The sequence below is a fragment of the Mchenga conophoros genome, linkage group LG10 (genome assembly GCF_057382185.1).
Source record: "Mchenga conophoros isolate Kocher_MC1m ecotype Shallow Benthic linkage group LG10, M_conophoros_male_GT1.1, whole genome shotgun sequence".
Taxonomy (NCBI): Eukaryota; Metazoa; Chordata; class Actinopteri; order Cichliformes; family Cichlidae; genus Mchenga; species Mchenga conophoros.
The window spans coordinates 35,072,939-35,099,279 of NC_140535.1; the positions used below are offsets into that span (position 1 = coordinate 35,072,939).

Sequence of the window (26,341 nt, forward strand, 5' to 3'; positions counted from 1 at the left end):
TTGAAGAAACTGCTGCTGTAAGCTAAACTGAGTTAAGGTGCCTGTTGAAGACTCCGTCAGATTCTAATAAGCTCAGCTGTCAGTTGAGCTTCAGTCCTCAGAATTGTTGCCATGACAACATCTCCACTTCCTGTCACTCTGGAGCAAATAAATTTGTGAAATTTGGATTGTGACCCAGTCCTTCCAAATTCAAGATCGTATCTTTTATCAAAATAGTTTTTGAACTGCGAGTTTTTGCACAAAAGTTTCTTTTTCTGTTACTGTGTCATAAATATGGTCACAGGATGGATTCAGAGAGAACTTGAACCTGCTCCTGAGGGAACGTCCTCAAACTACAGTGTCTTTCTGGCACTTAGCAGGTACCTAAAAAAAAATTAAAAAAATAAAACAAAAAAAAGCCTAAACTTTGAGCAAAAGCAGCAAAAAATGTGAAAAAGATGAAAACAACTTTAATATTTAGTGTCCTGGTATTTTCTTAAAGACTAAATCGTGTCTCTAGCTGAAAGTACACAGCATCAGCCTAAGTTCAAAGTGAAGCCAGTTTAATACGTACACCACCCTCTTTTCCAAATATGGTAAAAAATTTGATGCTCATTTTTTTATTGATGGTTTCGAACTGAAATGTTAAAATATTTTGGTGTACTCCAAACGATGAGGAGAAGTTCAGTTTATTAATGGAAGGAGGAATAGCAACATGAAGGTCAGCGTAAACAAACCTGTTTATTACAGAAACATCACAAACTGAGCTTTACAACAGAAACATCACCGTGAGCGTAGAAAACGTACTCTGGAAATCTCAAACAGCAGCACAAATACGTGTGAAAACAAAGAGTGGGAGGAATAAATCTTTAGAAAATAGACTGTCCCTTTAGCTTCATTTACAATATCTCAAAATATTTCATGGAAAGTCGGCGTGAAAGTGATTATTGTTGAGTGTGTCTGTGGACACGAGCGTCCCGGGTTGTGGACCTCCCTGTGCGTCCTCATGCTTCATTTCCAAGGCTGTTAAAACTGAGTCTGATTCTTTGTTGGCATTCAGAGGCTGGAAAACCCTCATTCAAATATGAACACATGATGGAGGCTCAAGACTTTTGCACTGTGTGTGTGTGTGTGTGTGTGTGTGTGTGTGTGTGTGTGTGTGTGTGTGTGTCAGCATTTTTCTTATGGTGCCATAAAACTTCTTTGCTATGTGGAAGTAAACGTGCTTTCATCCGAAGAGTAAAAAGGTTTCTTCGTCACTCCAACACTGGGAGGATGTTTCCTGCTCTCATTGTTTGTGATCAAAGATTCACATCAAACTGCAGCGAGCACTTTGAACTTTGAACTTTGAAAAATCACAAAATGATCCGCAAACGGAAAAACGGGACCCTGAAACCGGGACACTCGTGTCGAGGTAACCACACCTGGAGACAAAGAGACAGCAGTGTTTGCTCTGTGTTTCTACTGTGTGCACATACAGCAGTCATATTAGAATAAGCCTTTTTCCTGCCCACTCTGGAAATGTGGGATGTGACAAGTTTTATGACAAATAAGCTCAAATTTGCAGTTTTCTGTTCACGACCCACCAGTCAAGCATAACACACCACAGAAACACGATAATCATCGAGCAGGTACGAAGGAGCCGGGTGTGTTTTTCTACAAGCACAGAAATCTAATGACTACAGCTCAAAAGCAGAAGTCAGCCAATCAGAATAAGACGTAACTCTGAATCATACAAAGCTACCCTCTAAAGAAAATCCAGAGCTGGATGAGACACTTGGATGAATGATGGGAAGAAATCGGCTTATTTTGGACTTTTCTTCATCTTCATGAACACAGAGGAAACGCCGCTGAGCTCGGAGGGCTTTGCGGTTCAGTTACAGACATGTCTGTGGTCAGAGGTATCTTTCTGGTCAGTTGCTATGACGGTTTCACGAGAAGGAATTTAGTTTTTAAAACCCACATTTCCACATAAATACAAGAGTTTGTGTCGGTCGTGTCTCTGTGGCGTTGAGCAGACGAGCAGCTCTCCGTTCTTCTGAACACATCGTTGCGTTTTTCTGTTTCCCAGAAGCAGCACATCAGCACCAAGGCCCCTTTAGAAAGCGGGTGAATGGGAGGAGGTGGTTAGCGGTAGAAAAGTAAGGCGCTGGCGGCTAAACGGACTGCAGGAGGAGGGACGGGAGGATTATTCCTCCATTTTACTGCTTTTATCAGAGATTAAAGAAAGTCTGAGGATTAACTGAGCACAGCTCAGGTCAAAGGCCGACCTCCAGTCAGAGACCCGCCATCAGTCACCATCTGCAGCTGCAGGGATCTGAACCGGCAACCTCTCAGTCAGAATGTTGGTGTTCACATTACTCTGCTTTACCTGAACTGCTGGCAGCCTTCTTCCACCAGCTGACTCCAGGTCTGTGGAGCTTTTTCACAGTATTTGTTTTTTATGAACACAGACGGATTAACCTGCAGATCATTTTCTATACGTGCATATTAAAAACACAGCTGACAGCCCGACCCACGGCCCTTTCTTTACTGAGTTTATCAAAAAGGTTTAAAAAAGTGTGAGGAAACAGCCAATGAGAATGAGAATGACAGTTTTTAATTTACTGACACGTGACAAAGAAAACTAACGAATCAGACAAACATTTTCCTCGGATTAAAAGTGTCTAATTCCTCATTTTGCTTTAAATTCCAGTCTTAAAATGACATTTATCCTCTTTCATACTAAAACGTTACAGCAGAAATAAACATGTTCACATGCCTCACCTCTATGGACATGTAGATAGTTTTCACCAACTCCTTCAGTGCACAGAGATTATTGAAATAAGTCAAATTCACCTTGAATAATATTTCCTGAATATTTTTGGTCTGTTGGCAACAAGGTTAGACTCATTTTCCGCTCTGTCCTATAATCACTGGATGATTTCTTTGTTATATGTGATACTAAAGCAAATATCTTTACATTCTCCACTTCCTTTCAACAAAAAAGCCAAAACAATAAATAATCTGCACATTAACCAATAAAGAAGCCACGGCTGAACTCTGCATGTTCAGAATCTCTCTGTAAACAACTAATCAGACGTGAACGTTATCAGAGCGTTTCCTGAACCATTAACTGTGAATGTCGTAACAGTCGTGGTGTATTTGGCCTCTGCTGGTGAAGAACGTAAACTCAGTCTGATAGCACCAGAACTGCAGAGCAGAATATTGTGAACACGCCGGCCTGACAGGAAGCCGATTAACCCGACGCAGGAAGAGGGAGCCGCTTCGGCAGAGAGAAGTGTTTGTTTCCACCAATGAGGACCGAGTCCTCGGGAGTTTAATCTCTAACCAGGCCAGACGTCCTGGCTGCGGTCGAACCAGCAGATCCGACCGTTCCTCCATCGAGGAGTGTTGGAGGCTCGAGGTGACGCCCTCGCTTCCAGACAGGTAACCAAAGGACATTCTGCCCCATGTCCATCGTTAGCTGACCACAGAGGTCAAAGGGCTGCTGCTGACTGTTTGAGCCGACTCCTCGAACGACTCCAACTGAGGCTGTCAGCAGGTGCACTCTGCACCTCCTTAACTCCTCCCTCGGCAGGAGGCTCCCCTCGGCTCCGTCAGCACATGGAGATGGTGACGTTGATCCCCAGGTTACCATTGTCAGCGAACAGATGGGCGATGGAGGTGTCGAAGACCAGGCAGTCACTGTTCATGATGGCGGCGGCCACGCCATCGTGGATGGAGCGCGGCGTGGCCTCCCAGGTGAGCCGGCGCCGGTTGCCGTTTAGCTCCAGGCGATAAGCGAAGTTTTCGGCCTGCTTACGGGTGCCGATGAGCAGCACGACAGCAAAGAACTGCTGGTGACCTTCATACTTCTCCTGCTTCTCCAGCACCAGCATGAAGTGGTGGCTGAAACATGACTGCATCATCACCCAGTCGACGGCGCCCGGCAGATTGATGTCCGTCGCCAGGAAAACGATGTCCTCCCCCTGCAGCACGGAAACAAGTACCGATTAGGAAGAACTCAACGTTTTCACACTTCACACCTGAAATCATGAGGAAAACAAGCTGAAGAACCAAGAAGTGCTGTGGTGTCAGAGACGTGAGCAGAAAAGGTGAAACGTTCACTTACACGAACGTCACACAGTTAAGAACACTTGTGATCCCGTTTCTACACAGTGCCGTGTTTCTCTGTTTCGCTGCTGAGGATTCCTTAATAATTTACATTGTTTGTCTCAGCAGCTTGTAGACCTGATGTGTAGGATGTCCTGAAATCTCTCCTAGCTGCGTTCCAACTACATCCTGCATGTTCAGTTGGTGAGTAGTTAAATCTGCTGGTTACTTCAAACGGCGCTTTTGTTTGATTCAGAGGTTCCACTGATACTGAATGCAGGGCCTTACACTGGTTAACGGTTGGAACGCTGACATGACAGCTCGACATTCATTGTGGATGCATTGTGTTAAAGCCCCAAAGTGCAGAAACAGTCAGAAGGACAGGCTGCAAACAAAGATGGTTCCCACTTTGCCCGTGTTTCTACCCCATACTGTGTGTCTGTAGAATCAAAGTTTGGATCTTGACCTGCAGCGTGGTGATGGACTTGTGAGCGTGCATGAGGTGAGGCATGACGGCCTCCAGTGAGCCATGCCACTTGCAGGTGGCTCCTGGGCACGGGCAGGTGTACGGCCTGAACTCGCACACCTCCTCGTGATCGGGCTTCTCGCTGTGGTGAAGAGACAGCGGGCAGCCGGCTGACGAATACTGCAGGGAGGACACACAACACAGTTAGAGGCACGCTCGACCTGAAACATCAGCTGCTGAAGGAAAGTCGCATCTCACATGAATATTACATCAAGGAAATTGACCCTTTTCTCTCACCGACAATCTACTTGAACTAATGTGGAAGTGCCTTAAACTTGCATTCTTTTCAATGTTGTAACATGACGGGGAAAATGACCCTTGGCCATGACCGGTGTTACCGCTTTGATGAGTTCATGGACTCACTCAGATCATACTTAATAAAAGTCCATTAAGAGTCAAAGACTGGTTATGCTCACTGGCTAACGTACAGTTTTTCTGCCATCGTACGGTTTCTTGTTGAGATCCGGCCCTCGCCATCCAGGTTCAGCGTAAACACTCATCTTGAGGAAGTAACAACATTTATACTTTCTACAGTTAAAACTACGCTGTGTGCTTAAAACAGAATAAACACAGAAAAGTTGTAATATTTTTAGTCATTGTTAGTTTGGTTCGTTTTAAAAACTAAACTGAAACATTGTTATGTTAGTCCAGGTCCAACACAAACCACTTTTCATTTCAACGGTTCATTGATGCTTCTGTACTGATGTTTTGCCATTTCCACATTTTTCCTCCTGATAAATGTCTGAACTGTTGCCTCGGCTCAGAGGACATTAAATGAGGAGTAATTTAAATTTTCTGGATGAATTAAGAAGCTGGGATATAAAGACAGCCGATGGCTGCTGCCTTTATGCAGACAGGAGTGCGTTACTGTAATGGCTGCAGCTGTCTCCTTCATTTTCTGAAACGCTGAAGGTCACAGCGGTGAGACTCTCCCTCCCTCATCCCGTTTCATCTCCAACAACAGACTGACTACAGACAGACGGAGCTTATAGCGGGGCATGAAGGGGGGGGAGTGATGAGGAAGGCAGTAAATGAGGTATGAAAACAGCGAGGCGGTGAGGAGCTCAGGGAGACGGGAAGGCTCTCGGGGGAAGCGGACGATGTCGTTAGCGATGCTGTTTGAACATCGCCCCCTGGTTTCGGCGTGCTGGGAGAGCATCCATAAACATGAGGGGAGACACATCCAGACAAGAACGGCGTGTTCAGAAGATGACTGCTGATTGGGTGGTTTGACACCGGAACACCACACAGTACACGCTCTGCACCCAGCTGTCACAGCACATCATCGAGATATGGATCCATTATTTATACATCAAATATATGCAGGAGAGTAGCTTTGAACAGAAAACAGGATCCCAGATGCAGAACGGACATCTGTGCCATGTCTCTGATGTTCAATGTCATATCTTTCCCAGTCTTACTAACGCGGTGCTGGAATGGGGCAGACATGTGCCCCGAAGATTTTTAAACTTCAGGAAGCACCTCTCAGGTCTCATTGGCCACTTTGTTCAGCTAAAGCATGATCTCATTTTAAGATTCTTCAAACTTAGAAGAACTATGGAAAAAGGTCTCAAAGTCTTGGAGATAGTCCACTCTTCTTAAGCTCAACTTCTACATCGGTGTAGCCTACACAAGGTTCAACTGTAGCACTTACATTACATTCATACTATACATTAGTCAGTTCAAACTGATCCATTCTGCCGATCAAGGTGAAAAATGGTGACAGAAGCAGCTGGAAATGTGAGGAAATAATCACAGTAATTGTGGGCTGTGCCAACATGACATTAGCTGTACTGAGAGTGCAAGTCAGGTTATGGAGTAAGCTCTGCGTAAGGGTTTCAGGATATGGTAAATGGCCTGTATTTATATAGCGCTTTACATTTCCAGTCATCCACACATTCACACACTGGTGATGGCAGCTACATTGTAGCCACAGCCACCCTGGGGCGCACTGACAGAGGCGAGGCTGCCGGACACTGGCGCCACCGGGCCCTCTGACCACCACCAGTAGGCAATGGGTGAAGTGTCTTGCTCAAGGACACAACGACCGAGACTGTCCAAGCCGGGGCTCGAACCGGCAGCCTTCTGATTACAAGGCGAACTCCCAACTCTTGAGCCACGATCGCCACCAGGATACTCCGTAGACTCAACACAAAAGTACAAAGTAAAGTATGACTGAGTGTTTCTCTAGGACTTAAGAACCATCAGTACGTTCACACCAAACACAAAGTTTTTCTTGAACTTTATGTTCTGCTCCTCCTCTTCCCATCAGCTGGGCAATTTTTCTGTGTCCATCATGAATGAATATGTTCACACAAGCAAGAACTGGTCTGTTTTTCAGGGACTTTGGTTTTTAGCAGAGATGGCACGATACCACTTTTTCATGTCCGATACCGATATGAATCTGATATAGTGTGTTTTTAATATCTTGCTGCATTTTGTATAAGTTCATACTCAAGTTTTAAAAAACAAAACATTAAAGCTATTCTGTTATACCTGTATGTAAAAAAAAAAAAACTTTGGGTGTAAGATTCAGATAATTATTTATTAAAAGCTCGACATGACAGAATAAGAAAGAAAAGTATGTCTTTGTGCCCCCCTTTCCCTGTTCATGCCCTATCGGCCCCCCTGGCTAAACTTTGCTAGATCCGCCCCTGCACAGTTACCAGCGTCAGCTACGTAGAAAAAGATCCTCGAGTAGAAAGTAATATTAAATAAATTCTAACAACAGCTGATCAAGCTTAAACGTGCAGCTGTTGTTCAGCCGCTGGTTTGCTCTTTCTGGTGCAAAGTGGGCCAAAAACAAAGAAGAGAGACGGACTCACGACAGAAAAGCCGATCAGCTGATCGTTAAGCAGTTTCATGATTGAAGTAGCAGCAAGAAGAGGCAGTCGCTCCATATATCGCTTGTTAAGCTTAACGCAGGAATGCTTTACAAACACTCAGAGATGAACTTACACACTTGCTTTACTTCTCTGGGATCACTTCCTCGGAGATGAAATGCTGGTTTGGAATGCTCAACCAGGTCTCGCACGCCACAGCCGCTCTATCACGTGACCACACTGCTCCGACGTGCTACGGTTATGAGCCGAGTTACGCCATGTCACAAGTTTTGTGAGGTGCTTTGATGATATTTAATGGATCGGATTACATTTTTTATTTCTCTCCGATATCCGATCCAGTAATTTAGGTCAGTATCGGACCGATACGTGATATCGGATCGGTCCGTCTCTAGTTTTTAGTAGAGATGGACCGATCCGATATTACGTATCGGTATCGGTCTGATACTGACCTAAATTACTGGATCGGATATCGGAGAGAAATAAAAAATGTAATCCGATCCATTAAATATCATCAAAGCACCTCACAAAACTTGTGACATGGCGTAACTCACCTCAGAACGTTAGCACGTCAGAGCAGTATGCATCACGTGATAGAGCGGCTGTGGCATGCAGGACCTGTCGGTGGTCTGGATAGCATGTGGAGCTTCGCTAGCAACCCGGCATTTCATCTCCGACAAAGTTATCCCGAGAGAAGTAAAGCAAGTGTGTAAGTCCATCTCTGAATGTTTGTAAAGCATTCCTGCGTTAAGCTTAACGAGCGACTGCCTCTCGCTCTCCGGCTGCTACTTCAATCGTGAAACTGCTTAACGATCAGCTGATCGGCTTTTCTGTCGCGAGTCCGTCTCTCTTCTTTGTTTTTGGCCCACTTTGCACCAGAAAGAGGAAACCAGCGGCTGAACAACAGCAGCACGTTTAAGCTTGATCAGCTGTTGTTAGAATTTATTTAATATTACTTTCTACTCGAGGATCTTTTTCTACGTAGCTGACGTAACTGTGCAGGGGCGGATCTAGCAAAGTTTAGCCAGGGGGGCCGATACGGCATGAACAGGGAAAAGGGGGCACAAAGACATACTTTTCTTTCTTATTCTCATTTAAAATGTCTAGCTTTTAATAAATAATTATCTGACACACAAAGTTTTAATTTGATGTAAAATGAATAGAAGTCAATTACTGTATATAGTGACTATTAAGTCTATACCCTAGTAAGCTATAGTACTTTTTCCTTTGGGAAGGTACCATCTGTGCAGTCTGCAATTTTGTTGAAGAAAGATGTTGAATCTATTTAATATTTCTTGAAAAATAATTGATTTCTGTGCATTTTTTTTTCACACTGCATCAAATTAAGGTTGATTACGTCGATTAAGCATCATGAGGTGGAGCGTGAGGGGTGGTTCCCTATTTTTTTATTTTTTTATTTTTGTTGCTGCTGGGAGTTGGAACCCTATTAGTTAGGTTGCTTAATATTTATGCTAAGTACTCTTTAAAATACCAGAATAGGGAGGATGGTGTAGGTTTAAGTTTATTAGATTGATCAGTATTGCTGAACTATGAAATATTTTTTTTGCATACAGGTATAACAGAATAGCTTTAGTGTAGTTGTTGTTTTAAACTTGAGTATGAACTTGCAGACTTGCAAAATGCAGCAAGATATTTTAAAAAACAGTTTTGTTGATTAAAAAAAACACTATCGGATTCATATCGGTATCGGCAGATATCCAAATTTATGATATCGGTATCGGTATCGGACATAAAAAAGTGGTATCGTGCCATCTCTAGTTTTTAGTTCCTTCCTCAGTCTCTAGACTTCATTTAGACTCCTGCAGCAAATCTAAATCCAACTCACGCATTAACCACAAAACCCTTTTAACTCCCACACAGCAACGTTTCACGCCATCCAAGTTGCCGTGGTATGTGTCGGCCTAATGTGTAGTCAGATGCACATCAGGTTATGTAAAAGGTTTTAGGTTAGGGTTAAACTGGGGTTCTGGTTATGGTGTAAGCCATAAACCCGACGCAGAAGTACAATTCAAGTTTAGGAGTAACTGATATTTAGTGTCGGAGTTCCATCCATCCTTTTTTTCCCGCTTATCTGGGGCCAGGTCACCGGGGCAGCGGTCCAAGCAGGGAAGCCTCCTCCAGCGAGTCCTGGCTCTGCCTGACAGTCGATTTAGAAATTAGCTAATTTTTCTAACAGTCGTTAAAACTCTTGTTAAGTTATGAGTCACGCACAGCTCAGAGCTGGAGGTCAAGGAGGAATGCAGAGCAACCGGTGAATTAACAGCTTCACGTTCACGCTTTGCTACATTGGGAATGAGGTGGGTTGAGTTTGGCGTGGGGAGTTTCAAGCTTGTTTTGGATCTCTGGTCCTCGAGTGGAGCAGGTCTGCTGTGGCTGAGAGAGCTGAGAAAATGAAACGGACCAAACTCACAGCTCTGATCATGTTGTCCTCAGTGTCAGTGACACGCCAAACACCAGCATTCCCACTGATTCAATGCAACTGGTGTAAATGCAAAAGAAAAAAAGCTTCTGAAGCTTTGCTGTTCTTGAAGGATGGGGAGCAGGTCGTTACCCTCAGGACGCTCAGAGAACTCTTTGGTGATAAAGTGGAACATATTTAGCCTCCTGAGCTTCAGCCGCTACAGTCTCCACCCAACGAAACATTCTCACGCCAAACAAGACGCTGTGATTTCTGCTAATGTGTGCTTATAATACAGTGAGGATAAAATGTCTGACAGCAGATCTGCCTTTGTTGAAGCTCATTATTGAGGCATTCTGGCCAGTGTAGTAATCATTTAAGCTGTAAAGCATCACTCTGCTGCCTAAACACAATAAATAAACCTCAAACACGCTCTGTTAATAAAATAGGATATAACCGGTTTTGGCTAAGCCTGAAGAACTGCTGTCAAAGACTGAGCGTTATCTCAGTCGGCAGCACGATAAGTAGATTAACGTCTGGAAGGCGACTGCTGGAGAGGGTCTGGCTGTCAGGATGGATAAGGAGCACACCTACACATCTGCAGGAGGAGAAAACAGGATGATCATCCATTTATTCACTAATGTATAACACGAACCACTTCCTGTTTGTGTTAACACAGATCTGGTGAAACACTTGTCTACTACAACAGGCAGCACAACCTGCTGCGAGGTCAGGAGACAGCATCAGACTCATGACCAGGAGTCCAGTTCAAGCCTGTGAGGACTAGAGCTCCTCTTTCCAGTAACCGATGACTAACCAGCAAACTGACAGTTTCACTCAGTTTCTCAACTAAGTGCAGGCTTTAAACAAAAGCTCTCAATGAAATGAGACTTTTCAGACAAATTCAACCAGATCTGGCTCGTTAGCTTCCTTCAGACTCCCATTTCTGAGAGACAATCTGCGTAACGTAGTTTGAATTTTCCCCCCAACTGAAGGTTATACTGAAGCCTCCTATGGATGTTTCTGGGGTATCCAGGTTACCTGGATCTAAACTGAGAGCAGATGATAAATTAACCAGTGATAAACTTAAATATGCTATGATGGGTTAACCAGTTGGCGAAGAATACGCCGACTAGCCACTTCCTGTGGGTAACACTATTACAGCATCCCATTTGTTCATAGAGCTTTTAGTAACTTGAGAGTTTGGGTGTATGGATGTCATCTCAATGCAACCCCACCAAAGAGACAGTTCAACTCTAGAGACAATCGATAACCAAGGGACACAAAATAGCCTCGACAGCATTAATGATCAGAATAATGTAGCAGGCATGAAGCCACTGCAGGCGAAGTCCTCGATCGCTGCTCAGCAGGAGCTTTACTCAGTGATTAAATATTTACGATCTGCGGGTCAAAACACAGCAGCGGCTTCCTGGAAAGGGCAGCAGACACAAAGGCCACATTAACAGACTTCTATTCATTAAAGCAAACTGCTGGTTCAGATGTAACAAGCGCAGCTCTCTGAATTATTAACTTGTAAGCTAATTTATAAACTTACATGAGTTGTTCTTCATTTGTCCTGGGTTTAGATTATTTATTTGGAATGATTACTTAGTTGAAATTGTGATTTATTAACTACAACCTATAAAAAATAAAATAAAAATTGTAATATGAATATTCATCTGTTGTCCAAAACCCAGAAAACATGTCCACCACCTTCTGAAGCCAAAACGCAGATATCAGCAGAACTAGGGCTGCTCGATTATGGCAAAAATGATAATCACGTTTATTTTCACTGAAATTGAGATCTCGATTATTTGACGATATTTATTTAACAATAACAATGTGTTGGATAATGACTTTAAAGATTGTCAAAAAATAATATAAAATAGTGTGCAAATACTGATAACAGTGCAAATGTTTGCAATATAAAAAATAAATGAAAAATTAGTTCTGACTCCGCGAGCCCATAATGTTTCCACACCACTGAAGTTTTTTTTACCTCTCTTTTCAACCAACAGCAGTCACTCTCCTCTCCAAATAACTTCTGCTTAGCTTTCCGAACTCCCTCGGGTCCTCTTAATCAGCGGTCCCCAACCCCCGGGCCTCGGACCGGTACCGGTCCGAGAGTCGTTTGGTATGAGAGAGTTGAGGCTCAAGTGTGAAATGTATAGTTTTCAGGGTTTTTATCGGTTTTCAGCGTTATTTTGTTATTGTTTTTATCGTTTACTCGGTTTTCCTGGGTCTTTTCACGTGTGTTATGAATAAATCTTCTTTTTTTTTGGTACCGGTACTAGTTTTATTTTGTTGTATTTATCCGCGACACCTTAAAGGCCGGTCTGTGAAAATATTGCTGGGCATAAACCGGCCCGTGGCGCAAAAAAGGTTGGGGACCGCTGCTCTTAATTGTTGTGACACGTGTTCGAAATGCAGAGAGGTGCGCTTGATTTGCCACACGGAGCAGCGCGAGAGTAAACCACGAGGGAGGGGCTAATAATCGGCTCAGTCATTTTTAATGATCGTTGAAAGCCCAGATCGTAATCGTGATTAAAATTCGATTAATTGAGCAGCCCTAAGCAGAACTAAAAAGAACGACCTGATTTCCATGATCAATTTTCAGGACTCGATTTAGAACAGGTCAGAACATTTTGTCACTTTGTGCCAAACACACAGCAGGCAGGAATCCTCTTATCCAGATTGCTTTAGCAGAGGATTTAGAACAAAACCTGTGCAGCGTCTCATCAGGACTCCAACGGCACAACCTGCTGTCAGGAAACACCTCGCAGTCCTGACCAACACAGGCTGAACATCTCTGCATTAGTCTGCTGTGAATCTGATGAATCAACATCTGTCATGTACAGGAAAACCAAAACTGTAGAGTAAACTGTTGAATTTAAAAGCATGACAGTACTGAGAGTTACGGGCAAACCAAATGTATGCAGGGTTTTCTCACAGAGGAAGCATGGATGATGAAAAACCTGTTGGTCGAAGCACAAACCCCGTGGAACACCACGGACAACTTGTGTGTGAAGCAGATAAATAGATGTGATTCAAACCAGCACATTTCCTTTAAAGCCAACATGTGCTCAGGTAGCTGCAGTGAAAAGCTGCACTGTAAATATAAGTGTCTCATTATGTTCGATGAATTTCATCTTTGAGGTCTTAAAGTATTTTTTTTTATTTGCTGAGTCATGTTTTGATTATGAGTCAGCCATAAAAGAGAAAACCAGCTCTGTGCAGCCGAGGTATCAAACTCCACCCTCGACCATCAAGGCTGGTTTTTAGGGTAGCTAAATCTTCACATCCATTAACCTCATTTCATCATCGATCTCAGTCAAACTTACTGGACCCATTTGTTCCTAATAAAAACCCGACTGCAGAGGAGGGAGGTTTCTTTACCCCCAACTCGTTTAGCAGCACGTCTCGCTCAGCCTCTCTGATCCTTTCAGCCTGATTGGTATTGATCGTGCTGGGCTCAGCTGAGTGCTTTCCTGGCTGTGCTGCTGCTTCAGCCGGCGCAGATCTGATGAATCTGTTCTGTTGGGATTGGTGAGACGATGAAGGGCGCTGTGGTTCAGGATAATGGTTTTGGTATTCCTGCCGGCTGTTCACCACCTGCCTGAGGATGCTGCTTGTGATTACAGACACATATGTGCACAGTGAACGGCATCTGAATACGAGCTGGGACTCTGGTTCGCTTAACCAACTCTGGATTTGTCATTCGCCTCACAAAGGTGGCTTTTGTCTCTCCATTTCAACAAAGCCTATTTTTAGACCCCTTTATTCTTTTTTATTTTTAGTCATCTCTTCAAGGAGCCTGACAAGCTTATCAAACTCTGCACATATCTTAGAAGTTATGAAAATGTGTATACCTCAGTGATTATCTCTATGAGAGATGCAGCCACATCCTAAGACATTGATAAAGCCTCCTAAAGCAGTCATGCTCAAACATTGTAAACCCACAGCACACCTGCAGTCAAGAAGAGACCCTTTCACCTTATTATTAGACTAAGACATACGCCATAGCACCTTTGCTCTACCGACACTTCTCACAGCCGCAACTTTGCAGTAAGCTAAAGCACATCAACTAACCTCCATTGCCTTATCAGATACTTTCAGACAGTCTTCCTGCCTCTGGTTGAAAGAAGTGTTTCTTTAGTTCACTTGCGGTTTAGATTTAGTCGAATGAAGCAGTTGGTCTGTAGGCCGATGTAACCGCCAGTACGCTGCAGAATCAGATGATGCTCGTGGTCTTTTCAAGACCTTGTGAGGAAAAAACGATGCGACTGGTATGGTATTAGCTCTGACATGAAAAGGTGCACCTCTGCAGATGCGTTAATTGCCAAAGACATATTCAACTGATGTTGCAGCGAGGCCCCAGTCCTTTGGATGAACACCAGCTTCACCCTTTGCATTGCAGCTGGTATTTCCCGCTTATACTCTGCGACCATGATCAGTGAAGCAACACATGAACTGGACCTCACAGTTCAAGGCGGAAAGACGCAAGACTGCAACAAAAAGGACGACCAACGCTACAGGATCCAACCACCGAGCGAGGAAATTCGTGCAGACGCAGCTCAGCGATACCGGCGAGAACTGTTGCAATCCGGCTTCACGTGCAGCACAACTTTACAGTAAGCTTTTAAAAAGCTCTGGTGTACACGACAGTCCATAAGCTCAGTGTTGGTTCATTCCCTACTTTGTTTAGTGTAACAAACGCTCGCTCAGAGGACATTGTTCAGATTTTGTCTCTAGTATAGTCAGATGTTTACCTTGGCATTACCTTGGCCTCCAGTAACACTGTGAGGAACCTTGGAGTCATGTTTGACCAGGACATGTCCTTCAACGCACATATTAAAACAAATATGTAAGACTGCTTTCTTCCATTTGTGCAACATCTCTAAAGTTAGAAATATCCTGTCTCAGAGTGACGCTGAAAAACTAGTTCATGCATTTATTACTTCCAGGCTGGACGACTGTAATTCATTATTATCAGGAAGTCCTAAAAACTCCCTGAAAAGCCTTCAGCTGATCCAAAATGCTGCAGCAAGAGTCCTGACAGGGACTAGAAAGAGAGAGCAGATTTCTCCTGTTTTGGCTTCCTGTTAAATCCAGAATTCAAAATCCTGCTCCTCACATACAAGGTCTTAAATAATCAGGCTCCATCTTATCTTAATGACCTTGTAGTACCATATCACCCTATTAGAGCACTTCGCTCTCGCTCTGCAGGCCTACTTGTTGTTCCTAGAGTATTTAAAAGTAGAATGGGAGGCAGAGCCTTCAGTTTTCAGGCCCCTCTTCTGTGGAACCAGCTTCCAGTTTGGATTCAGGAGACAGACACTATCTCTACTTTCAAGATTAGGCTTCAAACTTTCCTTTTTGCTAAAGCATATAGTTAGGGCTGGACCAGGTGACCCTGAATCCTCCCTTAGTTATGCTGCAATAGACGTAGGCTGCCGGGGATTCCCATGATGCATTGAGTTTTTCCTTTCCAGTCACCTTTCTCACTCACTATGTGTTAACAGACCTCTCTGCATTGAATGGCCGATGGCAGATGGCCCCGCCCCTCCCTGAGCCTGGTTATGTCGGAGGTTTCTTCCTGTTTAAAGGGAGTTTTTCCTTCCCACTGTCGCCAAAGTGCTGCTCATAGGGGGTCATATGATTGTTGAGTTTTTCTCTGTATCTATTATTGTGCGATCTACTGTACGATATGAAGCGCCTTGAGGCGACCGCTGTTGTGATTTGGTGCTGTATAAATAAAATTGAATTGAATTATGTCTGGGCATCCATAAACAAAATGTGATGATGTGTTTTAAAATTAAAATAAACTGAAAATCTGTCTTGACGCAGCCGTACGTTAAAGCTCGCCAGCATCATTCAGGACTCACCTGACTGCCCGGCAGGGGTTTGGTGCGTCCGACAGGTCGACGGGCTCTGTCCCTGACCTCTGACCCATGCTGCTGCTGCTGTACGGTGTTAGCAGTCAGCCCTGCAGCACTAGCTGAACCAACCCCATGGCGGTGATGCCAGCCCAGAAGGCAGCGCCAGTGAGCCAACTCTCTGAGCAGAGGTAGGCAGGAGGCTGGGCACAGCATCGGCACAGGCTAGAGCTGCAACAATTTTACTGATTAGTCGACTCTAGTAACTGTTTTTGATCTTTTCAGCTCATATTTCCAGGTTTCTTTGGTCTTCTGTGAAAGACAAGTGAGTATTTTCTGGTTCTGTTGGGTGGACAAAACAAGACATTTGAACTCATCACTATGGACAATGACGAAAGCTGACTCCTGCTGAAGCCGACAGCTCACCAGCATAAAAGTCTCTCACTCTTTTAAACACTACAAGTCAGAATCAAAACTTTAGTTAAAGTTTTTCTGCACATGCTCCATGTGTGCAATTCCTTTCTTTGAAATTTGTCCTGGAAACTCAGAGGCTCCAACTCTAAATTTAACTTTGATTTCTCAAGTCTTTTGTCCCTTTGGGCTCACCATACTGAACCAGACAAAACAAGCAGCAGCTGTTCAGACAGACTGCAGAGCCACGTGGAGATCATATAGCAGAGTGATCAGAAGTTCACAGGAGGACAGAGACCGGACGAGCGTCTGACCATGTTTGGTTTCTGTTTAACTCACCAAGTCAGACGATTGGCCTCAGTCTGCTTTAGTGTGAGCTCTCAGATTTACTGCAGAGTCTTGAAAACAAACACAATGAGTTTGGTTTGAATACATGCTTACAGTACAGGAGCACCTTTATAGTCACACCAAGTATCCAAAACCATAGTAAAGCTATTAATCAGTACATTTTCTAACAGAATGGTGCGTTTAGAAAAAAAAAAAAAAAAGACCTCTTCTGTTTTCATGATCAACTTCAAAGGACCATGAAATAAAACCAAGCTGATGGGTTCAAACATCTTGCTTATTCTTCTCAGTAAAAGATTTCAAAGTATGAAACAAAGAACACACATTAATTATCAACAACGTTGATAAATGAAACAACCTCATGTTAGTTGGATTAAATAATGGGGACATTTTTTTTATACAAATATTTTTCTAATTGTCCACAAATCTCATGTTCAGACTCAAACCCTCACCTGTGACTGTAAAGTGTGCTTCAGCATCCTTTGGTTTGGGAGGCTGCTTCCATGGTTTTGTTCTCACTGTGAGGAATCTGTGTGGAAACCGGCGCCTGAGCAGCGTTAGCCTTCACCGCACGCACCATGTGAGTTTATAGAGCCATATTGCTATTTAAAATAAAAATCTGAGTGATTTTCAGTGATGATGGCTGTTTTTGTTGTGATTTATCAAAGAACAAAAAGAAATGACATGGTCTGTGAATATAAGGCCAGATACACATCAGCCACTGCCAGCAGTAAATTAGCAAAAATCACAGCGACAGGCCGGCTATAGCGATGCTGCTGATCTCAATAGACTATAGAAATAAACACATACAAAGAGCCTGCTGCAGAAACACTTTAGGTCTTTATTGCTAACTGCATTAAGTTTCCTGACAGGTGGACGATGAGACAGGTGCTAGCTGCTGCTAGGCTTCACCTCAGCTAACTGCAGAATCCTTGGACTGGATCTCTGTGCTGTGTGAGTCTATTTGAGCATTTTTAATGCAATGATCCAATAACAGGCCCGTGTGAGGCCAATTCTACTAGATATGGTAGCAAGTAACAATAGTTATATTGTTACTTGCTACAGTTATTTGATATTATATTTTGCACTATCCTACTGTATACTTGTATTCTATTGTACATATTGTATATCTTATTCCTCTGCTGCATTGAGCATGTGTATGACAAAAGAATTTCCCTCGGGATAAATAAAGTTCTTCTTATCTTAAATTCTACAGTATCTGAGCATTAATTAGCAGGTATCCTGTGTCTGTGAGGCACCATTACAGCCAGGCTAGCTAACGTTAGTTGCTAACGTAACACCCTGTTGTCCAAATACAGTCCAACATGGCAGCAGCCAAAACACCAACACCGAGACCAACAAACCAACACTCTTTCTTTTTATATTAGAGTCAGTTAGGCACTGTTTTCATTTACTGAAAACTCTTCATACACTTTTAAATGTATAACTTTTTTAATGTTTTTGTGGTGAAATCGTAGCACACTGTGACTCAAAACACAGGTTTAGTGTTTAGTTTGAGAGGGTATGAACATGAGCTTTGTTGGCAGAAAGAATAAAATGTTTTATATTATTTTTAATTATTAAATAAAAGAACTTGTAAATATTTTAAAATAAAAATGTTTGCTGTCCAACGTCACACGTCAGCTACCCCCCAATTTGTTTAAGCAGCGCCACCCTGTGGTTCAGTGTGAATGTTTATTCTAATTGTTAATTAATCTGCCAATTATTTTCACGTTTCATCGTCTGGGTTTAAACTGCCCAAAGACACTCCGTGATTTTACAGCATTTTTGAATGAAGCGTTTTCTTTGCTGCAGTGATTAACACATTCACTGTGCACGCCAGTTTGAGACCCGGACACAAATACAAGATCCGGGTCACGAGAGTACTCCGAGTGCTGGTCCCAAGTCCGGATCAAGTGGAGGAAGATCCAAACCAAAACATGTGGGGGCCATTTAAGAAACACCGGAGCAGCCAAAAGAGACTTACGTGCTCGCTGTTTTCCATCTAATGTAGATGAAATTGATTCAGTTTAGTTTTATTTATGTTTTATTTATTATTATATGCCGATTCACACTAACAGCCACCTCAGTGTAACGCTTAATTCAACTGTTTTTGCTGTAAATTTGTTTTTTTAAATCTGTGAAAACACCGAGCCTCCGAGTCAAACCACAAATGCTGTACAAACAACATAAAACAGTGAAACGTCTCTAACATGGGAGGAAGTAGAAATAGAAATATTTTTCATTGGCTTTTTTTGGCTTGAAGAGCAACAAGCAGTAACACAATCGACAATCAAATACTCATTATTGCTGCTTCACTGTACACACATTTATTATCATTTTAATTAATGAGGAAATTAACTGGCAGATTAATCAGACCCACAGCTGCACCACCAACATGAATCAGGTAATCGATTACTTTGACAAACAAAAACATTTTCATACGTTGTTCTGATCAACAGCATTCGTCTCCAGTTCAGGCGGTAAAACATCAACATCGGTTCAAACCAACCTGATGACTCAAATCAATCGATAATCGATCGGTAAACGTACCAGAACCTGTCGGATCAAACAGACGCAGCCGTAATGCAGCTGAACCTCGCTCGCCCGCTCTCTCTCTCCTGCTGCAGCAGCAGAAAAGAAAACACGGGCAGCTGTTTTCTTCTTCTGTGGTGACGAAAAAACAAAACACGCAGGGCCTAAACACACGCACACACTGAGTGTGAGCTGTGTGGCGTCCGTCTGACTGACCGGCGGTGAATAACACCGACACACACTCGATCACTGTTTCTGGTTTTTAGTGAATGTCTCTCGGAGCTCTCCCTCTCACTGTCTGAGCAGCAGAAAAACGTGCGTCCTCCAACCGACACTGAGACACTGCAGCGTGTGCGCGCACACAACACACGCACACACACACAGTGGGGGCGGGGAAACATGAGAGAGAGAGAGAATAAAAGGGGAGTATCGCTTAACCGAGTGCCATCCTCCTCCTCCAAGCATCTGTCAGCACTGCTCTGCATGCACAGTGTGTGTGTGTGTGTGTGTGTGTGTGTGTGTGTGAGAGAGACCAAACACAGGACCTCTGTCTTCACTCTTTTGTTTTGTTGTGAATATAGAAATAAAATAATTTCTATTCAATTTTATTTCTTTTGCAACATATTGGTAAAAAGGGTAAATGGCCTGTATTTGTATAGCGCTTTACACATGCAGTCATCCACCCATTCACACACTGGTGACACAGTGTGTGACCAATACAACAACAATTTCCTCAAGGTGCTTTATACTGTGAGGTAAAGACCTTACAGTAATACAAAGAAAGTAGAGATAGTGTCTGTCTCCTGAATCCAAACTGGAAGCTGGTTCCACAGAAGAAGGGCCTGAAAACTGAATCCCCATGAATTACAGTCGTCCAGCCTGGAAGTAATAAGATAAGATAAGATAAGATAACCTTTATTAGTCCCACACGTGGGAAATAAATGCATGAACTAGTTTTTCAGCGTCACTCTGAGACAGGATATTTCTAACTTTAGAGATGTTGCACAAATGGAAGAAAGCAGTCTTACATATTTGTTTAATATGTGCGTTGAAGGACATGTCCTGGTCAAAAATGACTCCAAGGTTCCTCACAGCGTTACTGGAGGCCAAGGTAATGCCATCCAGAGTAAGAATCTGGTTAGATACCATATTTCTAAGCTTTTCAGGGCCGAGTACAATAACCTCAGTTTGATCTGAATTAAGAAGCAGAAAGTTAGCGGCCATCCAGGTCTTTATGTCTTTAAGACATTCCTGCAGTTTAACTCATTGGTGTGTGTTATCTGGCTTCATGGACAGATAGAGCTGGGTGTCATCTGCATAGCAGTGTAAATGTATGCTATGTCTTCTAATGATGCTGCCTAAGGGAAGCATGTATAATGTAAACAGACTTGGTCCTAGCAAAAATCCACGACACTTCAGGCAAAACCTGACTGATTTTATTATTTGATGTGCCTGAAGTCTGTTCCTGGTGTCTGCCTCCTCACTGACAGCTCTTTAAAACAAATTCAATGCAAAATGCTGTTTGCTGGATTCACATCCACAAAGAAAACCACTACAAAGCGCTGATTCACTCCTGACATCTGTAATCATTCTGAATACAAAGCCTTCTCAGATTTGTTCATCTTGCACCACTGTCAGATCAACTGTAGAAGCTTTAAAAACATGAAAATTAAAGCTTTTTTCCAAAAGTCTATAAAAATGTCCATGTGCCAGTAAAACTGACCTGACAGGTTTCAGGTAGGACGGTAAAATTATTGCCAAGATTAAATAACGTCTACATCATCACACCATCTTGTTTTCAGCAGCACAAAAGCTCTGCATCAAAGCGCAGAGCAAACGTCAGAGTGCTGATATACTGGCTCACACTAAACGTAAAGCCTCAAAGACATACAGTAAAGATTGATGTTTATGCCTCAGTTTAGATTGTGTATTTATCTTGTTGTATTTCAAGGAGTTACACAGAACTTCCTCCTGTTTGTCCAACGACTGAATGTTGCCAAATACGTTCTTCACACACAACCACCTCCTGGAGAAATCAGCAGCTTACCTCCTACCAGTCACCAGTAAAAATGAGGGAAATATATATTTAATGGCAGCTGGCATCCTTGTACATGCAGTGCTGCCATCTTCTGTCACAGTCCGTTATTACACTCTTAAATCCTGCTACTTATTCCTGCGTCTTTTGCGATCTTACAAAGCTTCAAACGACGCGTCGACTATTAAATCAGTCGTCGACGATTTTGATAGTCGACGTAATCGTGGCAGCCCTATTTGAAAACCATGGCACACAGTATATCAGCAGAAATGTGCATGACTAGCTTGACAGTTGATCCTTGCTGCTCTCTGCAGTTGCTTAAATACAATAAAGTTCCTACTCATCAAACCAGTGTTTTAGTATTTTGTAATAAAGCTACTGTGTTAGTGTACAGTGTTAATACTGGGACTGATCGATCTGCTTGTGTACTCACAAGCGCGGCGCAAATTTTGGGTTCTTCGCTCTAGTTAGCGTTGACGCAGCGCATGCCACATCCGATTTGTAAAGACAACTTACTGCTAAAGAGAGACAGACGGCAAAGTGGGCAGTACATCCTCAGTTTAACATTAACTCGTTGCTGCAGCACTAAAGTGATCCCACATCTGAAAAAGCATGCGGGGCTGCTCGTGTGTTGAATTTATGGCAGTGAGGTGCAGGCCTTATCATTTGCTGCAGGAGTTCAGAATCATCGTTATTGTGGCAGTGTACATTCCTCCTGACGCTAATGCTAAGGAGGCGCTATGGGAGCTGTACGAGGCCGTCAGGGACCTGCAATCTCTCCACCCCGAGGGCTTTTTCATTATCGCTGGGGACTTCAACCAAGCAAACCAAGGACATCAAGCTCAAAGAAAGTCAGTGATCTCTTTGCCTGGTCAGGAGATTCTCAGCGAATGTGGCGGGACATCCAAACACCTCTCAACCAGACGCAGTTAACACATTCGATGCCAGGTTTGGGACTCAAAACAATGAGCCAGCATGGAAAACCAGCCCCTCGCCAGACAACCAAGTGCTGTCCCTGTCCACGGCCCGAGTGAAAGGACTCTCGCTAAAGTCAACCCACACAAAGCTGCTGGACCAGATAATATACCCGAACGTGTGCTCAGAGCCTGTGCTGACCAGCTGACCGATGTCCTAGGACAGCGGTCTCCAACCTTTTTTGCGCCACGGACCGGTTTATGCCCGACATTATTTTCACGGACCGGCCTTTAAGGTGTCGCGGATAAATACAACAAAATAAAACTAGTACCGGTACTGAAAAAAAGAAGATTTATTCATAACACACGTGAAAAGACCCAGAAAAACCGAGTAAACGATAAAAACGATAACAAAATAACACTGAAACCGATAAAAACCCTGAAAACCAGACATTTCACACCTGAGCCTCAACTCTCGTGGCCCGGTACCAAACGACCCACGGACCGGTACCGGTCGAAGGCCCGGGGGTTGGGGACCGCTGTCCTAGCAGACGTCATCAACATGTCCCTGAGCCAAGCTGTTGTGCCACAGTGCTTTAACCCCCCCCAATCAGACCTGTGCCAAAGACAGCTACAGCCTCGGAGCTCAAATACTACTGCCCAGAAGCACTTACTCCAATCATCACAAAGTGCTTCGAGCAACTAGTCCTGAGTTACATCAAGAAGCAGCTCCCCCCCAAACTGGACCCACTACAGTTTGCATATCACGATCAATGGGTGATGCGATCTCATTGGCACTCTGCCTAGCTCTATCACACCTGGATCAACGCAACGCCCACATAAGAATGCTGTTCACTGATTTCAGCTCAGCATTCAACACCATCATCCCCCAACAGCTGATCAGCAAGCTGGACCTGCTCGGACTCAACACCTCCACCTGCAAATGGATCCTGGACATTCTCACTGATAGACAGTACAGGTTGGAAATATAAGATCCAACACCATCACACTGAGCATAGACGCCCTCCACCCCCCAGGGATGTGTGCTGAGCCCACTAATCACGCTGCTGACCCACGACTGCACCTCCAGCTCCAACACAATCCAAATGATCAAGTCTCCAGATGACACCCCAGTGGTGGGACTCATCAGGGACGATGATGATGCTGCATACAGAGAGGATGTGCAACGGCACTTTGGTGCAAGGACAATAATCTATGTCTCAATGTTGACTTTAGGAAGACCAAGGCTGTCCATCTCCAGCTCAGCATTGCTGGTGTCGCAGTAGAGAGTGAAGAGCACCAGATTCTTCAGTGTTTGCATCACAGAGGACCAGCAACACCAAATCGGTGACAAAAAGAGCTCAGCAGCGACTGCACTTCCTGAGACGACTAAGGAAGGTTTTGCCTCCCCAAACCCATCCTTAACACCTTCCACAGAGGCACCATGGAGAGCATCCTAACCAGCGGCATCACAGTCTGGTATGGAAACTGCCACAGTCTGACTGCAGAGCACATTATTGGCAGCTCTGTACCCAGACTACAGGATGTTTACACCTCATGCTGCTATTCAGAAAGCCAATAGCATCACTGTCACGACTTAGCTAACATAAACTAATGTTAGTCTGTTAGCCACAACCAGCCAACCAACCACATGACGTCACATTCTGTACGGACAGAAGATGGCACCAAACATCTTTTTAAAACTTTAAGCACTTATTTCTTAAATCCGGCTTCACAGACAGTGTAATATATGTCAGGTGTGAGAGCAGGACTTAGTGGTGTAAATCAGCCATTATATGTAGAGTTTCATGTCCTCTCTACCCCATCAAGGCTGCAGTTCTTCCTCCTACTGTAGAGAACAGCTCAGTAAATATTGGGTCCTACGTAGAATTTTCGGGCTTTTCAAAACACAAACCTCCCCTGAAAAAACCCAAAACATCTGTGACCAAATGATTTGTATGGCTGACATCTACACCAGCCTGCAGACACTTACCAAGAAGCATTAGACGAGGAAGATCATCACAACAGAAACAAAAAACATATTTTAACAGCAACAGTGAAACAAATGAGCATGAGCCTGCTGTCTGCAGGAGGTATAACGACACAACATGATTACAGGGCAGCAGGACGTGTACGAGTGGTGAGGAGATTCTCGTGGGTTGAAATCTAAATGATGACGAAACGCTCGTCGACCAGCCAAATTTTATGCATGATCTTCACTTACAGCTTCAATAAACTCAAATTAAGCTGAATTTAATGTTTTCTCCCCTAAACTCTTGGGGACATATTCTGTTGAGGTCACGTGCACTGCATGAAAACACCACCAGAGGGCAGTCTGTCCTGTAACCAGCCTGCTGAGCTGAGCGAGCTGTGAAACATCTACTTTCAGTTTGTATCAAGTCTTTCTGTACTATGCAGGTTGGAAACTGTGTCCATATCAGACCTCCTCTTCCTCCTCAGGGTCAGAGTCAGGACTCAGTTTTCAGCCGCCGACACACAATTCAACTTTAATGTGCGTGTAATGGAACCAGAGCCGCCGCTCCAATCAGTCGACACGCTGCGAGGCCAAAGGTATGTGGACAGCTGCACACTTGTTGGACATGTTATTTAAAACCTGGTCACGATTCTCACTCTACAGTCACTTTGGTATGCAGGAGATTAAAACACCAGTCATCCATTTTTATCTGCAGGTTTTAGACAAACAGAGGAAACAATCAGCAGAGTGACGAGTCCTGATTAATCAGTGGACTCATCACTGCTGGCTGAACTATGTTTATTACAGTTACTGAACTAAACACAGACTCTGGACTTTCCTGGTTGTATTACTCTGACAGAGTATTAGGGCCACGTAAAGAAAATAAAAATCATTGATATTTTTGAGAATAAAACCAAATGATATTGCGAATGTGTACTTTAAAATGTGTTTTAGTTCCTTTAGGACATGAACACAGTGCAGTGGGAGGCATAAGGACACTGAAAAGAAAGGAAAGACCAATCAAACAAAAGAACAAACACACAATCGTGGAAGCGTTGGCCAAATTTGTACAAAATGAAATGGCAATGAACAAATGCCAGGATATCGATGATTACACCTGCAACAAAGAGGATGGATGTTATCACAAGATATGATAGGAAGATGTTTCAAAGCAAACAAATCCTCTACAAAATAACTAATTTGACTTTGAATTTTGGTTTTATTCTCAAATTGATCAATCATATTTTTTCTTAATGTCGTCCTAATACTCTTTCTATATTACATAATGAACTCTGTGACATGACTTTCCTTCACTGATTGCACGCAGTGAACTAAGCAGTGATGCTTCAACGTCCGATTATTACTACAGGCAGTGAACTCAGCACGGAAAAAATAAATAAATCCCAATTTTCTGGAGTAACCTTTGACCTTTAACTCCGTTGACTGTCTGTCAGACGTTTTCCTGGAAAATCAATCGAAATTCTAGTTTGGCTCTGATGACGTCACGTGACAGGTGTGCGTGGAGGAAGTTGTGCACAAACTGAAGTGAAGAGAGTTGTGATGTAGTGTGTGAGTATCAGCTGGGCCGGTTTGTGTCTGTGGGTCTACCTTGCAGGGGAACGGCAGTGTGGAGGCCACCTTCTCCATGGCCAGGTTCCGGATGCTCGGGGTGAGCGGGCCTCGGCAGGTCGGGCAGCAGCTCAGCTTCTGACGACACTGGTTACAGACCAGGTGACCCGCCTGGCACTGCAGGATAGGCGGCAGGACGTAGTCGAAGCATACCGGGCACTCGAATAGCGCCGTGAGCTCCGAGGATTGTCCGACGAGGCCGGTAGCCGGCATGGACACGGTGGAGGAAGGGGGAGCAGACCCCGACCCGGCCACGGAGCTCACGCCGGCGGCCGCTGCGGCAACAGAGGCGCCTGCCGCTCCCCCGTGCTTCCCTCCGCCTGCTTTCCCGGCCCCGAGTCCCCCACCTCCGGCTGAAGATGGACGACTCATAGCTTCCAGCTGCGGTCCCGTTCCTGAGAGCTGCCGAACAGGCGGTACCGTCATCTACTGTTTACTACCGGACGTCCCTCGAGGCCCCCGGAGACACAACATGGCGGCTGCTAGTTTGTATCGCCTGTCGGCTCCTGCCATTGGCCGCTACGTCAAAGATTGACAAGCCGCTCGGCCAATCAGAGAGTGGAGTCGTGTTCGGCTTGAAAGCAAAAGAAAAACAAACAGCGTCGCATAAAAGAACAAATATATACAATAGAACAGGAGAGAATATTGGAAACTTATTTAATTATAAATATTAAAAAAATGAATGAAGTGAGAATTTAATGTTTTTCTCTTCTTTGCTTTTTGTTGTTGTTTTATTCTTTTTGTAACTGAGCAAAACACTTT

At 43.8% G+C, this 26,341-nt stretch overlaps 1 protein-coding gene across 1 annotated transcript; it reads right to left on the reverse strand.

The window, feature by feature from the left end:
• Nucleotides 1-2,556: 2,556 nt before the first annotated feature.
• Nucleotides 2,557-26,123, reverse strand: siah2l (seven in absentia homolog 2 (Drosophila)-like). Its single transcript, XM_085289955.1, has 3 exons — nt 25,559-26,123; nt 4,541-4,720; nt 2,557-3,950 (listed from the first exon to the last, which is right to left on the reverse strand). The coding sequence occupies exons 1-3, from the start codon at nt 26,003-26,005 to the stop codon at nt 3,579-3,581; spliced, it is 999 nt and encodes a 332-aa protein (XP_085146081.1). The 5' UTR covers nt 26,006-26,123; the 3' UTR covers nt 2,557-3,578.
• Between the last annotated feature and the right edge of the window lie 218 nt (nt 26,124-26,341).